Source organism: Bufo gargarizans, chromosome 9, assembly GCF_014858855.1.
Source record: "Bufo gargarizans isolate SCDJY-AF-19 chromosome 9, ASM1485885v1, whole genome shotgun sequence".
NCBI lineage: Eukaryota > Metazoa > Chordata > Amphibia > Anura > Bufonidae > Bufo > Bufo gargarizans.
The window spans coordinates 196,440,669-196,458,001 of NC_058088.1; the positions used below are offsets into that span (position 1 = coordinate 196,440,669).

At 49.2% G+C, this 17,333-nt stretch overlaps 1 protein-coding gene across 3 annotated transcripts in view; it reads left to right on the forward strand.

Annotated features, from left to right (window-relative positions):
* DIPK1B (divergent protein kinase domain 1B) overlaps positions 1-17,333 on the forward strand; it is a 96,237-nt gene that overhangs the window by 48,924 nt on the left and 29,980 nt on the right. For all 3 annotated transcript variants that reach the window (XM_044268549.1, XM_044268548.1, XM_044268550.1), the window contains one exon: positions 4,283-4,417. In XM_044268549.1, the coding sequence (XP_044124484.1) occupies positions 4,283-4,417 (135 nt within the window). The remainder of the gene's footprint in view (positions 1-4,282; positions 4,418-17,333) is intronic.

A 17,333-nucleotide genomic window follows, 5' to 3' on the forward strand; every position in this document is an offset into this window, starting at 1 on the left:
ACGACGGATGGTGCGATCTGACACTGATGTTCCTTGAGCATGAAGTTCACCTTGAATCTCTTTAGAAGTCTTTCTAGGCTCTTTTGTTACCATTCGGATTATCCGTCTCTTAGATTTGTCATCAATTTTCCTCCTGCAGCCACGTCCAGGGAGGTTGGCTACAGTCCCATGGATCTTAAACTTATGAATAATATGTGCAACTGTACTCACAGGAACATCTAGTTGCTTGGAGATGGTCTTATAGCCTTTACCTTTAACATGCTTGTCTATAATTTTCTTTCTGATCTCTTGAGACAGCTCTTTCCTTTGCTTCCTCTGGTCCATGTCGAGTGTGGTACACACCATATCACCAAACAACACAGTGATTACCTGGAGCCATATATATAGGCCCAATGGCTGATTACAAGGTTGTAGACACCTGTGATGCTAATTAGTGGACACACCTTGAATTAACATGTCCCTTTGGTCACATTATGTTCTGTGTTTTCTAGGGGTACCATCATTTTTGTCCATGCCTGTTTCATGAGTTTATTTTTTTACATAATTCTGTTGAAGCATGGTTGAAAAACAATGTCTGACTTTCATTGGTTAACATTTATAGAATTTTAATTTATTATTACTTTTGTCAGATTAAAGTTATTTCTGTGACCATTGTGACTTTTTCTTTCATTGACCAAAGGGTACCAACAATTTTGTCCACGTCTGTATACCTGATCACTGCCCCCCCGCACATCACCATATATACCTGATCACTGCCCCCCCGCACATCACCATATATACCTGATCACTGCCCCCCCCGCACATCACCATATATACCTGATCACTGCCCCCCGCACATCACCATATATACCTGATCACTGCCCCCCGCACATCACCATATATACCTGATCACTGCCCCCGCACATCACCATATATACCTGATCACTGCCCCCCCGCACATCACCATATATACCTGATCACTGCCCCCCGCACATCACCATATATACCTGATCACTGCCCCCCCCGCACATCACCATATATACCTGATCACTGCCCCCCGCACATCACCATATATACCTGATCACTGCCCCCCCGCACATCACCATATATACCTGATCACTGCCCCCCGCACATCACCATATATACCTGATCACTGCCCCCTGCACATCACCATATATACCTGATCACTGCCCCCTGCACATCACTATATATACCTGATCACTGCCCCCCCGCACATCACCATATATACCTGATCACTGCCCCCCCGCACATCACCATATATACCTGATCACTGCCCCCCTGCACATCACCATATATACCTGATCACTGCCCCCCTGCACATCACCATATATACCTGATCACGCCCCCCTGCACATCACCATATATACCTGATCACTGCCCCCTGCACATCACTATATATACCTGATCACTGCCCCCCCGCACATCACCATATATACCTGATCACTGCCCCCCGCACATCACCATATATACCTGATCACTGCCCCCCCGCACATCACCATATATACCTGATCACTGCCCCCCCGCACATCACCATATATACCTGATCACTGCCCCCCCCGCACATCACCATATATACCTGATCACTGCCCCCCGCACATCACTATATATACCTGATCACTGCCCCCCCCCCCCACATCACCATATATACCTGATCACTGCCCCCCCCCCGCACATCACCATATATACCTGATCACTGCCCCCCGCACATCACCATATATACCTGATCACTGCCCCCCCGCACATCACCATATATACCTGATCACTGCCCCCCGCACATCACTATATATACCTGATCACTGCCCCCCCCCACATCACCATATATACCTGATCACTGCCCCCCCCCACATCACCATATATACCTGATCACTGCCCCCCCCCACATCACCATATATACCTGATCACTGCCCCCTGCACATCACTATATATACCTGATCACTGCCCCCCCCCACATCACCATATATACCTGATCACTGCCCCCCCCACATCACCATATATACCTGATCACTGCCCCCCCCCCACATCACCATATATACCTGATCACTGCCCCCCGCACATCACCATATATACCTGATCACTGCCCCCCGCACATCACCATATATACCTGATCACTGCCCCCCCGCACATCACCATATATACCTGATCACTGCCCCCCCGCACATCACCATATATACCTGATCACTGCCCCCCCCCACATCACCATATATACCTGATCACTGCCCCCCGCACATCACCATATATACCTGATCACTGCCCCCCGCACATCACCATATATACCTGATCACTGCCCCCCCGCACATCACCATATATACCTGATCACTGCCCCCCGCACATCACCATATATACCTGATCACTGCCCCCCCGCACATCACCATATATACCTGATCACTGCCCCCTGCACATCACCATATATACCTGATCACTGCCCCCCCCCGCACATCACCATATATACCTGATCACTGCCCCCCGCACATCACTATATATACCTGATCACTGCCCCCCCGCACATCACCATATATACCTGATCACTGCCCCCCGCACATCACCATATATACCTGATCACTGCCCCCCCCCCCCCCGCACATCACCATATATACCTGATCACTGCCCCCTGCACATCACCATATATACCTGATCACTGCCCCCCCCCCCCCCCCCCCGCACATCACCATATATACCTGATCACTGCCCCCGCACATCACCATATAGTTGTACAGACCTGGTGTTATGCTCCTCGTGTAGCAGATAAGGGATGGCTGGTACATCACCAGGATCCAGATGGTGTCCTCCTGTCCTGATAAAAATAAGGGAACATTTTGGGCCTCTGAGGCCAAACTCTGCCTCCTAATACGAGCAACAAATAGTTTGTGTCCTCGGCTTGTTCTGCATGAGACGAGAATGGGGAACAAGTCCGCCATCGTACCCCGAGTGTCCTTATCCTGTACCCCGAGTGTCCTTATCCTGTACCCCGAGTGTCGTTATCCTGTACCCCGAGTGTCGTTATCCTGTACCCCGAGTGTCGTTATCCTGTACCCCGAGTGTCGTTATCCTGTACCCCGAGTGTCGTATCCTGTACCCCGAGTGTCGTTATCCTGTACCCCGAGTGTCGTTATCCTGTACCCGAGTGTCGTATCCTGTACCCCGAGTGTCGTTATCCTGTACCCGAGTGTCGTTAGCCTGTACCCCGAGTGTCGTTAGCCTGTACCCCGAGTGTCGTTAGCCTGTACCCCGAGTGTCGTTAGCCTGTACCCCGAGTGTCCTTATCCTGTACCCCGAGTGTCCTTATCCTGTACCCCGAGTGTCCTTATCCTGTACCCGAGTTGTCCTTATCCTGTACCCCGAGTGTCGTTATCCTGTACCCCGAGTGTCGTTATCCTGTACCCCGAGTGTCGTTATCCTGTACCCCCGAGTGTCGTTATCCTGTACCCCGAGTGTCGTTAGCCTGTACCCCGAGTGTCGTTAGCCTGTACCCCGAGTGTCGTTAGCCTGTACCCCGAGTGTCGTTATCCTGTACCCCGAGTGTCCTTATCCTGTACCCCGAGTGTCCTTATCCTGTACCCCGAGTGTCCTTATCCTGTACCCCGAGTGTCGTTGGCCTGTACCCCGAGTGTCGTTGGCCTGTACCCCGAGTGTCGTTGGCCTGTACCCCGAGTGTCGTTGGCCTGTACCCCGAGTGTCGTTGGCCTGTACCCCGAGTGTCGTTGGCCTGTACCCCGAGTGTCGTTGGCCTGTACCCCGAGTGTCGTTAGCCTGTACCCCGTTTCGCACACTAGATTGGTTCCAGTGGTTCTCCCCATTGTCTCTTGGTGGCAGCCTGTTGTTCTCTTGTGCTGTAAGCTCGGGGTCCTGGGCTCTTTGCGCCCCTCTGGTGAGGACCATATTTCAGACTTGACGATGGGTTTGTGTGTCTGAATGCCTGGGGCAGGCCGGAGCTTTCCTTGTGGGGTATTTCTCACTTGCAGCAAGTTGTCGGGGGGCCGTCACCTAGAGACTGGTAAATGCCCCACTGAGGAAAGTGCAATGATTGCTAGAAATGGCGTGACCGCGCGGCTGAGACGAGAAGCCTCTGCGAGAACCGGAGTCCTTGAGATGCTGGATTCCAAAGCAATACTGAGCGCTAACTCCTGCGCGGCGAGGTGCCGACGCGGCCTGGCGCGCCCCCGGTCCTCTCTCCGTGCCCGGCAGACAGTTCTGATGATGAAACTAAAGTCTTTTCTCTTTTTCCTTCCAGGTTGGTGATGTCCGCTGCGGCTCAGTACTCACCTTCTCTTGTCTTTTATCCCAGAGTCGTCTTCCTGGTATCAAGGTGAAGTATCTCTTCTTGGCATGGCTTGGCATCTTCGTGGGCAGCTGGGTGGTGTACATCCACTACTCGTCCTACTCAGAACTGTGCAGAGGACACGTCTGCCGCGTGATTATTGTGAGTACCACATTCTGTCTCTTTTACTACTTGTACTAGCTGCCCGTCAGATGTCTCCTAATGTTTGTGTGGATGTGTCGGTCTTCACTGTAACTCTAGTGTTCTATTTATAGTCCAGAATATGCCATATGTGGAATTGTAACTGGGAAAGTGGATAGGAAGATGATCGGACTGCGTGACATGACCCTGTGAAGCCTGCAGCATCCGTCTCTGCGGCCTGTGGGGGCTCGCGCTGTAATTTTAACCGTCCTACGTCTCTTCTGCAGTGTTTTTACAATTATCGTTGTTTTCACAAATGTGTATGACATAACATGGCGTTCCCTCCCGACCGCGGCGAATCACAGCGGTTCTGCTCCAGGTCCTTGAGAAGCGGTTGTGAACATCACAGGACGACTTAATTTATTTGTTCCTGACTTCTCGCTATTATTTGCGTTCAGCTCGTTCTGCCGCACAGTCTGCACTCGGCCTTATCAAGAGGTTCCGGGAGCTTCTTATATCAAGAGGTTTCAGAACGAAATCACGTCTTCAAGTCCTCCGGATTGCTTAAAAAAGCCATCTAATCCACGGCTACAAGGACCTTCTCCACCGCCGCTCCCATCACAGGGATTACGGAACAGAGAGAACATCCAGGAAGGCGAGAAGTTTTATACATTATCTGCGGAACTGAAAGGTGGGGGAAATGTCACCGCTGATCTCTAGTGAGCAGATAGGCGGCATTCTCAGTGATGTCACCGCTGATCTCTAGTGAACAGATAGGTGGCATTCTCAGTGATGTCACCGCTGATCTCTAGTGAACAGATACGCGGCATTCTCAGTGATGTCACCGCTGATCTCTAGTGAACAGATAGGCGGCATTCTCAGTGATGTCACTGCTGATCTCTAGTGAATGGATAGGCGCCATTCTCAGTGATGTCACCGCTGATCTCTAGTGAATGGATAGGCGGCATTCTCAATGATGTCACCGCTGATCTCTAGTGCCGGATGGGGTGGCTGTTGGAGTTTTCCTTTAATCAGATCTCTGCAGGTCTGAGGTCATTCTGAGGTTGCTCTGAGCAGTTTATTTTATCTCTTCTCATTACTTTCACATTTTTTTTAATTTTTGTTCATTTTCTTGGTTTCTGCTCCCAGCCAGAGATATATGTTCCTGCAGACGGTCGTGATGCTTCTGCTCTGGCTTTCATTTCCTTTCATCTTCCTGGAGAGAAACGGCTGCCCTGTGGTTACTGCGTTTCTCCCTCTTTGCTTTGCACTTTTATTCTAATCCGTTCTCAGGCGCAGACTGCACTCGCTCTTTGCTCGGCTCTGTATTTTGCGCTCTCTCTGCTCGGCTCTGTATTTTGCGCTCTCTGCTCGGCTCTGTATTTTGCGCTCTCTCTGCTCGGCTCTGTATTTTGCACGCTCTTTGCTCGGCTCTGTATTTTGCGCTCTCTCTGCTCGGCTCTGTATTTTGCGCTCTCTCTGCTCGGCTCTGTATTTTGCTCTCTCTCTGCTAAAAGCTCTGTATTTTGCCCCCTCTCTGACAAAAGCTCAGTATTTTGCCCCCTCTCTGACAAAAGCTCTGTATTTTGCCCCCTCTCTGACAAAAGCTCTGTATTTTGCCCCCTTTCTGACAAAAGCTCTGTATTTTGCCCCCTTTCTGACAAAAGCTCTGTATTTTGCCCCCTCTCTGACAAAAGCTCTGTATTTTGCCCCCTCTCTGACAAAAGCTCTGTATTTTGCCCCCTCTCTGACAAAAGCTCTGTATTTTGCCCCCTCTCTGACAAAAGCTCAGTATTTTGCCCCCTCTCTGCCGAGGCAGATGTCATAGCCCGTTCATTGCACAGGTGCATCAATAAAACATGGACATGCTGCAATGACTTCCATTATATCAGGCAGGCGGCTCCTGACGTCCTCCAGAAACCTGATGATGATTTATGTACAAACGTCGGTTTCTTGAGAAAATGAAGCTGCACGTCTGCTGTCTGCCATGAGATGCCCTGAAGGAAGGGTGTTGGAGGCCCCTGAACCCATGCATATAGGAAACGTGCACCATATTCATCCATGTGCTGTCTCACATGTTTCCCCAAATTATACATCTGCTTCCCACAGCATCGCACCAGTATTCAAGATGCCCATTTTCTAGTCACATCCAGAGCTGCAGTCACCAGCCAATTGATTGTAAGTAAGAAACACAGCTCGCAGCGTCCTACCTGCCATGTGCATCAGGAAGGTGCACGGATCTCGTTGGTGGACTGTCAGTTGGTGATGATATCCTCAAAATAGCATTGGATTGCAATGCCCCAGTGCAGCATCTGCATATAACATTATGTGATGCATTGTACACTATGTCACGTATTGCACCCGTATATGTGTGTGGATGGTGGACACAGACAGCAGAGGGCCCCTGTGCAGCTGAACCGGCTGCACAGGCGATATGTCCGCCCATGACACCTAACCTGTAGGAGAGTCTCGACTGGCGTTTCAGAGGAGAAGCTGATGTTCTTCTTCTTCTTGGGTCTCAAATTCTAGTGACTAAAGGTGGATTTAGACTGGGCGATAATCGGGCAGATTACTGCGAACAAACGTTCTGGATCCGTCTGACAAATGCCATCAATTTGCATTTGGATTGCCAGAATCCTCTGCCGCAAGTGTGAAAGTACCCTAATGGTGCTGCTAATCAGCTGATGAACGGTGGTTGGTGCCGGCAAATAAACGATCATTTCTGGGCAGCAGTTCCTGCAGTTTAAACAGCGAATCAATGCAGCTGTATGAGGACAAGTGATTGCAGTAGCGATCCCTCATCCTCATACTGTGGAGGTGAGCGCTGACCCGTAGATTCTACTAAAGAGAGACCTTGGCAAGAAAGTGTACAAAGAGGATCATAAATCCCATCCTTAAATCCATACACTACAATCCAGGAGAGAATTGCACTATGTACAATTGGAACTGTGTTTTGCTATAGTTGGAGGTACTACAACTCCCATTTTCCACTACAGTAAAGAGAGACATTTATTCTTATTGCACCTTTCCATATCTTCTGCTCTTAATTGTAGCTTAGGGCAGAATTGCTTGAAACGTGTGAGCGTGGCCATGTGTGCCAGCAGTACGATGAAGAGGACGGTTGTACCCAGTGTCGGCTATCTGTATGGCTCCTTACTCATATCCCACAATGCTCTGCTCTCTGACAGCAAAACATGACAGCTGTGGGTGTGACTAGAGGAGGTTATATGTAGAGACAAACATAAGAAGGTTGACAGTGACACGCGGCGTGCTGTGAATATTCCAATGAGGGATTATTTTCAGTGCATTTCAGATGAGCCGCGTTAGTTTACAGTATTTTCCCAGCTCTTTTTAGACACTTAAAGTTAATTGCACTTAACCTCCTCCCCTCTCCTGTGTGTGCTCCTGGCCTAGCCTGGAGAAGAGACCACCAGTCAATCCTCCCGTCTCCTGTGTGTGCTCCTAGCCTAGCCTGGAGAAGAGACCACCAGTCAATCCTCCCGTCTCCTGTGGGTGCTCCTGGCCTAGCCTGGAGAAGAGACCACCAGTCAATCCTCCCGTCTCCTGTGTGTGCTCCTGGCCTAGCCTGTAGAAGAGACCACAAGTCAGTCCTCCCAGTCTCCTGTGGGTGCTCCTGGCCTAGCCTGGAGAAGAGACCACCAGTCAGTCCTCCCAGTCTCCTGTGGGTGCTACTGGCCTAGCCTGGAGAAGAGACCACCAGTCAGTCCTCCCAGTCTCCTGTGTGTGCTCCTGGCCTTGCCTGGAGAAGAGACCACCAGTCAGTCCTCCCAGTCTCCTGTGGGTGCTCCTGGCCTAGCCTGGAGAAGAGACCACCAGTCAGTCCTCCCAGTCTCCTGTGTGTGCTCCTGGCCTTGCCTGGAGAAGAGACCACCAGTCAGTCCTCCCAGTCTCCTGTGGGTGCTCCTGGCCTAGCCTGGAGAAGAGACCACCAGTCAGTCCTCCCAGTCTCCTGTGGGTGCTCCTGGCCTAGCCTGGAGAAGAGACCACCAGTCAGTCCTCCCGTCTCCTGAGGGTGCTCCTGGCCTAGCCTGGAGAAGAGACCACCAGTCAGTCCTCCCGTCTCCTGTGGGTGCTCCTGGCCTAGCCTGGAGAAGAGACCACCAGTCAGTCCTCCCGTCTCCTGAGGGTGCTCCTGGCCTAGCCTGGAGAAGAGACCACCAGGATTATGCGCCGCGCCTTTATCTGTAGCACACATGCATGCTCAGCCACACACCTAAGCTCACGGTTTATGTATATTCATGGTGGCTATTGTCCCATCTGGATTTCCCTGCAGAAATTGGGTGATGGGAAAAACAAGGATGTGTGAATACTACACAAAAATCCATGGATTCGTGTGCAGTCCGTGGAGAACACCGAGCTCTGGTCCAGGAGGCACCGACCTGTGAATAAGTCCTCACAGGGACTATCACCAGCTTCCTGAATGCCCAGTTGTGGTTGAGAAATGCTCCGCCCCTGGATGTATTCATGAAGGTGGCATTGGGTAATCAGTGGCTCAGAAAGTTGGGTTACAACCTTGCGGCATCTGTAATGGTGTCTGCATCCATTGTCACCCAGCTTTCCCAGAAATTATTGTTGTTTTTTAATAGAGATAGATGTGGATATATCTGTGTTTATACTATGTGTGCGCATATATATATATATATATATATATACTGTATGTGTGTGTGTGTATATATACACTAGGGGTGCACCGAAATGAAAATTCTGGTCCGAAACCGAAACCGAAAATTCAGGATACCCCTTGACCGAAACCGAAACCGAAACTGCCTTTTTGCCCAAATACTTTTAAAAGACCCCCCACCCCATAACAGTGCCATCCACAGACCCCCCCACCTCATAACAGTGCCATCCACAGACCCCCACACACCCCATAACAGTGCCATCCACAGACCCCCACCCACCCCATAACAGTGCCATCCACAGACCCCCACCCACCTCATAACAGTGCCATCCACAGACCCCCACCCACCCCATAACAGTGCCATCCACAGACCCCCACCCCATAACAGTGCCATCCACAGCCCCCCCACCCCATAACAGTGCCATCCACAGACCCCCCCCACCCCATAACAGTGCCATCCACAGACCCCCACCCACCCCATAACAGTGCCATCCACACACCCCCACCCACCCCATAACAGTGCCATCCACAGACCCCCACCCCATAACAGTGCCATCCACAGCCCCCATTGTACAATTAATAGATTAATAGAAAATAGCGGGGAGGGACTGGGAGGAGGAGCTGGGGGCCGGTGCGTTCACTGTGCTCCGGCCCCCAGCTCCAGTAGTTATAAAATGTTGTACAATTAATAAGAAATCTATTCATTTGGCCCCCTCTGCAGTATTACATTCAATACAGCCACATCATACTCACAGGGCTGTCATCTTAATGCTGGCCGGCCGGGCAGACGAGCGGCAGCGTCACAACTGACGTCATGTGCCCGGCCTACTTTCTGAATGAAGGAGGCGGCGCAGGCATGTGACGTCAGTCGTGATGCTGCCGCTCGTCTGCCCGGCCGGCCAGCATTAAGATGACAGCCCTGTGAGTATGATGTGGCTGTATTGAATGTAATACTGCAGAGGGGGCCAAATGAATAGATTTCTTATTAATTGTACAACATTTTATAACTACTGGAGCTGGGGGCCGGAGCACAGTGAACGCACCGGCCCCCAGCTCCTCCCCGCTATTTCCGGCCGATATGTAAAAATATCGGCAGAAACAGATTAGGTGCATTCTCGGCCGCCGAAATTTCGGTGCACCCCTAATATACACACTGTGTGCGTGCATATATACACACTGTATGTGTGCGTGCATATATACACACTATGTGTGCGTGCATATATACACACTATGTGTGCGTGCATATATACACACTGTATGTGTGTGTGCATATATACACACTGTATGTGCGCGTGCATATATATACACTGTGCGCGTGTGCATGCATATATACACTGTGCGCGCGTGCATATATATACTGTGTGTTTGTGTGCATATATATATATATATATATATATATATATATACTGTATGTATATACTGTATGTATATAGTGTGTACCCCCAGTTGTAAAGCCTTCAGTCGGTCTGTTCTCCTGATGGCGATGCAGATGACTGCACGCACATGGGGTTTGGCCCATTGACTATAACTCTGCACTGGGATGTGAACATCACCCGTCTGAATCGGCCCTTCCTGGTCTCTGTGTAGTGTGCCGCCTCCTGCAGAGTGACTGTGGTAATGTAGGTTGCCATGGCTCTTGTGCCGCAGCTGTCAGTGTCATGTCTGACCGCCCGTCGTCATATTCCGCTTCAGTAAAATCCGTCTGGTGCGTTAGTATCTTAGTATCCTCTGTGATCACGGCTCCGATTCATTGTAAGCGCACCACCCTCAGGTTTTATGTAAAGTTTCAGGATTTCTGCTTGCTGTCAGCTGATGGAACTATACATAGTAATCGGCCAGTGATGTAGGAGGCTCCATATGTGACCGCTGCTGTGAAATAGTCTCTTCTGCAGGTAATGAGCCGTGCAGGTGGAAGAACGCGGTCTCCTTAACCTCTCACTTCAGCGCCGCCGTGACGAGACTGCATGAGGTTTCTCTTATCGCCTGTCACAGCCGAGATTGACCTGTCTGTCTCTGCTCGCAATGCATAAAAGACATCAGCCCCGTCACTGGAGATCATCTTGGAATCTCTTCTCACCCACCACTTCATGGGTATTAATCCGGCGCCGAATATCGCAGCACAGAGTGTGACTACTCCTTGGTACATGTGTGACTACTCCCTTTCTCAGGGGGGCAGTTTAGGGGTATGTGTCTCAGGACTGCACCCTGTGGTGCTGCCCGGTGCTGTCCGTTTACAGCTACACACCGTACATCAGGGGACAATGTGCAAACTGCAGGAATAATGATACCGGGGCCAGACCCCGCAGGACTGCTCCCGAGCTGCACCCGGTCCTACTCCAGCGCTCTGCACCATTGTAGATCCTGCTACCCCATGTGCTTCTGCCCAGTGCCCCGTATCATATGTGCCTCCATTCTGTGTAACACGCCACCACCACTGCTACCTACTGTATACACTGCTGAGCTGGGACCACTCTCCCATCTCAGTGTCTGCTGCCTCCTGGATGTAGGAATATACACAGACATACAGTGCCTTGAAAAAGTATTCATACCCATTTTCCACATTTTTTCGCATTACGCCCACAAACATAAATGTATTTTATTGGGATTTTATGTCGTAGACCAACACAAAGTACAAGGTGGACAGTGCTGTGTGCATTTGTATTCAACCCCCTTGGAGTCAATACGTTTTAGGACCACCACTGCAATTGCAGCTGTGAGTCTTTTGGGGGATTTGCTCATCTAGAGGATGACGTTTTTGCCCCTTCTTACTGTGCAGAAGAGCTTACACTTAGTCAGATTGGACGGAGAGCGACTGTGAGCAGCAATTCTCAAGTCTTACCCCAGGTTCTCAATGGGATGTAAGTCTGGACTTTGGGCCATTCTAACACATGAAGATGATTTTATCTAAACCCTTCCATTGTAGCTCTGGCTGGATGTTGAGGGTGGTTGTCCTGCTGGAAGGTCAGCCTCAGTCTGAAGTCTTTTGCAGCCTCTACCAGGTTTTCCTCCAGCATTGGCCTGTATTTAGCTCCATCCATCTTCCCATCACCTCTCACCAGCTTCCCTGCTGAAGAAGAGCCTCCCCCGGGATGATGCTGCCCACCGCCATGTGTCACAGTGGGGATGTGCCGGGTTTGTTTTCTGCCACACATTGTGTTTTACATTTAGACCAGAAAGTTCCACTTTGGTCTCCTCTGACTGGAGCACCTTCTCCCACGTTTGCTGTGTCGCCTCCATGGCTTGTGACTTTCTTCTCACCACTCTTCCATAAAGGCCAGATTTGTGGAGTCCTGAGCTGTGGATCTCTGCTGCTCCTCCACAGTGACCACGGGCCTCTTGGCTGCTTCTCTAAGTAGTGCTCGCCTTGTCTGGTCTGTCAATTCTTGTGGACGGCCATGTCTTGGCAGGTTGCAGTTGTGACATACTCCTTCCAGTTTTGGATGATAGATTGAACAGTGCTCAGTCAGATTTTCAGAGCTTGTGATAGGTTATAAAAAATATCAGTCTATCACATAAAATCTCAAAAAAGTACATTTCAGTTTGTCGGTGTAAAAAAAATGTGGAAAAGTGCAAGGGATATAAATCAATTTTCAATGCACTGTATACACACACACATGTACAGTACATACATTTCCATTCATACTCACATAAATATATTGAATCCGGTTCATCCTGTCTTATATAATTACATTATAAATCCTAAGGACACAATTGATTTGGAGAAAATGATAACTTTGTATAGTGTGTCCTCCAGTAATACATGCTGGATGTGAGGTCTGTGTGTCCCCCAGTAATACATGCCGGATGTGAGGTCTGTGTGTCCTCCAGTAATACATGCTGGATGTGAGGTCTGTGTGTCCTCCAGTAATACATGCTGGATGTGAGGTCTGTGTGTCCTCCAGTAATACATGCTGGATGTGAGGTCTGTGTGTCCTCCAGTAATACATGCTGGATGTGAGGTCTGTGTGTCCCCCAGTAATACATGCTGGATGTGAGGTCTGTGTGCCCTCCAGTAATACATGCCGGATGTGAGGTCTGTGTGTCCCCCAGTAATACATGCTGGATGTGAGGTCTGTGTGTCCCCCAGTAATACATGCTGGATGTGAGGTCTGTGTGTCCTCCAGTATACATGCTGGATGTGAGGTCTGTGTGTCCCTCCAGTAATACATGCTGGATGTGAGGTCTGTGTGTCCCCCAGTAATACATGCTGGATGTGAGGTCTGTGTGTCCCCCAGTAATACATGCCGGATGTGAGGTCTGTGTGTCCCCCAGTAATACATGCTGGATGTGAGGTCTGTGTGTCCCCCAGTAATACATGCCGGATGTGAGGTCTGTGTGTCCCCCAGTAATACATGCTGGATGTGAGGTCTGTGTGTCCTCCAGTAATACATGCTGGATGTGAGGTCTGTGTGTCCCCCAGTAATACATGCTGGATGTGAGGTCTGTGTGTCCCCCAGTAATACATGCTGGATGTGAGGTCTGTGTGTCCCCCAGTAATACATGCTGGATGTGAGGTCTGTGTGTCCCCCAGTAATACATGCAGGATGTGAGGTCTGTGTGTACTCCAGTAATACATGCTGGATGTGAGGTCTGTGTGTCCCCCAGTAATACATGCTGGATGTGAGGTCTGTGTGTCCCCCAGTAATACATGCTGGATGTGAGGTCTGTGTGTCCCCCAGTAATACATGCTGGATGTGAGGGCTGTGTGTCCAGGATACTAATATCTTCACTAGCTCTCATGTGTCTGCACAGCTTGCTGAGCCGATTATCCCTTCTATGTGAAGGATCTCCTCTCCCTTGTGCAGACTCTGATGCTGAGCAGTGTGCGCTCCCCTCCTCCTGCAGAGTCGGACATGGGTGCTGTGCTTCGTCTCCACACCTGTACACATCCTGTGTGATTCGGACTCTCCCCTGCAGACTGCTGTGTGTGCACTGACTCCGGCTCTTACACACATGGTGATCAGTCTGGCGGCCCATTCACTGATGTGTCTGTAGCTCGGTTCTTTATTAGGATGAATTGCACTGATGACTGACGCTCAGGAAGAGTCGTAGAGGGAGGAAGGGTAATGGAGCTCTGTGTAACTCAGTGGGCTCTGCTATGTGGCCGTCAGCATCTGATATTCATGTAGAAAACACCTGCATAATGTGAACCGACTTCTGCACTCTCAGGCGGTGTCTTCAGGAAATATCCCTTTTATTTCTTGCTGCTGGTACCTTTACTTCTGCTCCTGACAGATGAGACGGTGGTGCACACCGCTCCTCTAACGCAGTTTAAGGCTCTGGTTTCCATGGAAACCTGGCATAAAGCATCTGAGACCTGCTCTCTAGGCGCCGGGAGAGGGGGCGACCCTGTCTCATTACAGCTTGCGCAGGTCACGACATCGGCGGGTCAGGTCCCATTTGCACTCAGTTCTCTTGTAAAAATGTCTTCTGTTGTATGATTCCTCGATTTCCAAGCCGTCGTGTGTCCGCAGCGCCAGAGCCGACCGCAAATCTCCGGCCAAAGAGCGGCAAACGGGAAAAGCAGAGCTGTAGACACAACTGTCTGTCTGTATTATGTTAGATAGATAATGTATTGGTCTGTCTCATAGGGGTTGAAGGGGTTGTCCAGGTTCAGAGCTGACCTCGGACATAGCCCTTTTTCACCCAGGCAGCCGCTCTGAGATGAGCATTTCGGGCTCCCATGCTCCCCCTTGCCCTGCGCTGTACCCCCCTCTCTATATTTCTCTTTCTCTATCTGTTATGTGTTTCCTTCGTCCATCGCTGTGTATATTATTGATACTTTTACATAATGGTCTCTCTCTCTCTCTCTCTCTAAAAGTTTGGACGCACCTTCTCATTCAAGAGTTTTCTTTATTTTCATGACTATAAAAATTGTAGATTCACACTGAAGGCATCAAAACTATGAATTATCACATGTGGAATTATATACATAACAGACAAGTGTGAAACAACTGAAAATGTGTCATATTCTAGGTTCTTCAAAGTAGCCACCTTCTGCTTTGATTACTGCTTTGCACACTCTTGGCATTCTCTTGATGAGCTCCAAGAGGTAGTCACCTGAAATGGTCTTCCAACAGTCTTGAAGGAGTTCCCAGAGATGCTTAGCACTTGTTGGCCCTTTTGCCTTCACTCTGCGGTCCAGCTCACCCCAAACCATCTCGATTGGGTTCAGGTCCGGTTCAGGCCAGGTCATCTGGCGCAGCACCCCATCACTCTCCTTCATGGTCAAATAGCCCTTACACAGCCTGGAGGTGTGTTTGGGGTCATTGTCCTGTTGAAAAAAAAATGATGGTCCAACTAAACGCAAACCGGATGGAATAGCATGCCGCTGCAAGATGCTGTGGTAGCCATGCTGGTTCAGTATGCCTTCAATTTTGAATAAATCCCCAACAGTGTCACCAGCAAAGCCCCCCCACACCATCACACCTCCTCCTCCATGCTTCACGGTGGGAACCAGGCAGGTAGAGTCCATCCGTTCACCTTTTCTGCGTCGCACAAAGACACGGTGGTTGGAACCAAAGATCTCAAATGTGGACTCATCAGACCAAAGCACAGATTTCCACTGGTCTAATGTCCAGTCCTTGTGTTCTTTAGCCCAAACAAGTCTCTTCTGCTTGTTGCCTGTCCTTAGCAGTGGTTTCCTAGCAGATCTTCTACCATGAAGGCCTGATTCACACAGTCTCCTCTTAACAGTTGTTCTAGAGATGTGTCTGCTGCTAGAACTCTGGGTGGCATTGACCTGGTCTCTAATCTGAGCTGCTGTTACCCTGCGATTTCTGAGGCTGGTGACTCGGATGAACTTATCCTCCGCAGCAGAGGTGACTCTTGGTCTTCCTTTCCTGGGGCGGTCCGCATGTGAGCCAGTTTCTTTGTAGCGCTTGATGGTTTTTGTGACTGCACTTGGGGACACTTTCAAAGTTTTCCCAATTTTTCGGACTGACTGACCTTCATTTCTTAAAGTAATGATGGCCACTCGTTATTCTTTACTTAGCTGCTTTTTTCTTGCCATAATACAAATTCTAACAGTCTATTCAGTAGGACTATCAGCTGTGTGTCCACCGGACTTCTCCACAACGCAACTGATGGTCCCAACCCCATTTATAAGGCAAGAAATCCCACTTATTACACCTGACAGGGCACACCTGTGAAGTGAAGACCATTTCAGGTGACTACCTCTGGAGCTCATCCAGAGAATGCCAAGAGTGTGCAAAGCAGTAATCAAAGCAGAAGGTGGCTACTTTGAAGAACCTAGAATATGACATATTTTCAGTTGTTTCACACTTTTTTGTTATGTATATAATTCCACATGTGATAATTCATAGTTTTGATGCCTTCAGTGCGAATCTACAATTGTCATAGTCATGAAAATGAAGAAAACTCTGGGAATGAGAAGGTGTGTCCCAAACTTTTGGTCTGTACTGTGTATGTGTGTGTGTATATGTGTATATATATATATATATATATATATATCTCTTTCTGTATATATACCTCTCTCTCTGTATCTGCTTCCTCCGTTGGCCGCTGTCTAGATTATTGATGCTTTGGATGTCTTTTACTTCATGGCGCTCTCTGCCTCTTTCTCTCTCTGTATACACCTCCCTCTGTATATATACCCCTCTCTCTATCTATCTAATATATATATATATATATATATATATATATATATATCTCTTTCTTTCTCTCTCTCTCTTTCTCACTGTATTAGCTGCTTCCTCTGTCCTGCGCTGTCTATATTGATGCTTTGGATGTCTTTCACATCATGGCTCTCTGTCTCTCTCTCTCTGTGTATATATACCCCCCCTCTCTCTCTCTCTCTCTCTGTGTATATATACCTCTCTCTCTCTCTCTCTCTCTCTCTCTCTGTGTATACCTCTCTTTCTCTCTGTATTAGCTGCTTCCTCTGTCCTGCGCGGTCTATATTGATGCTTTGGATGTCTTTCACATCATGGCTCTCTGTCTGTCTCTCTCTTTGTGTATATATACCCTTCTCTCTCTCTCTCTCTCTCTCTCTCTCTCTCTCTCTCTCTCTCTTTGTATTATCTGTTTCCTCTGTCTATATTATTGATGCTCTGGATGTCTTTCACATCATGGCGCTCTCTGCCTCTCCTTCTCTCTCCGCTTCTCTCTCTCTCTCTCTGTATTATCTGCTTCCTCCGTCCGGCGCTGTCTATATTGATGCTCTGGACGTCTTTCACATCATGGCGCTCTCTGCTTCTCTCTCTCTCTGTATTATCTGCTTCCTCCGTCCGGCGCTGTCTATATTGATGCTCTGGACGTCTTTCACATCATGGC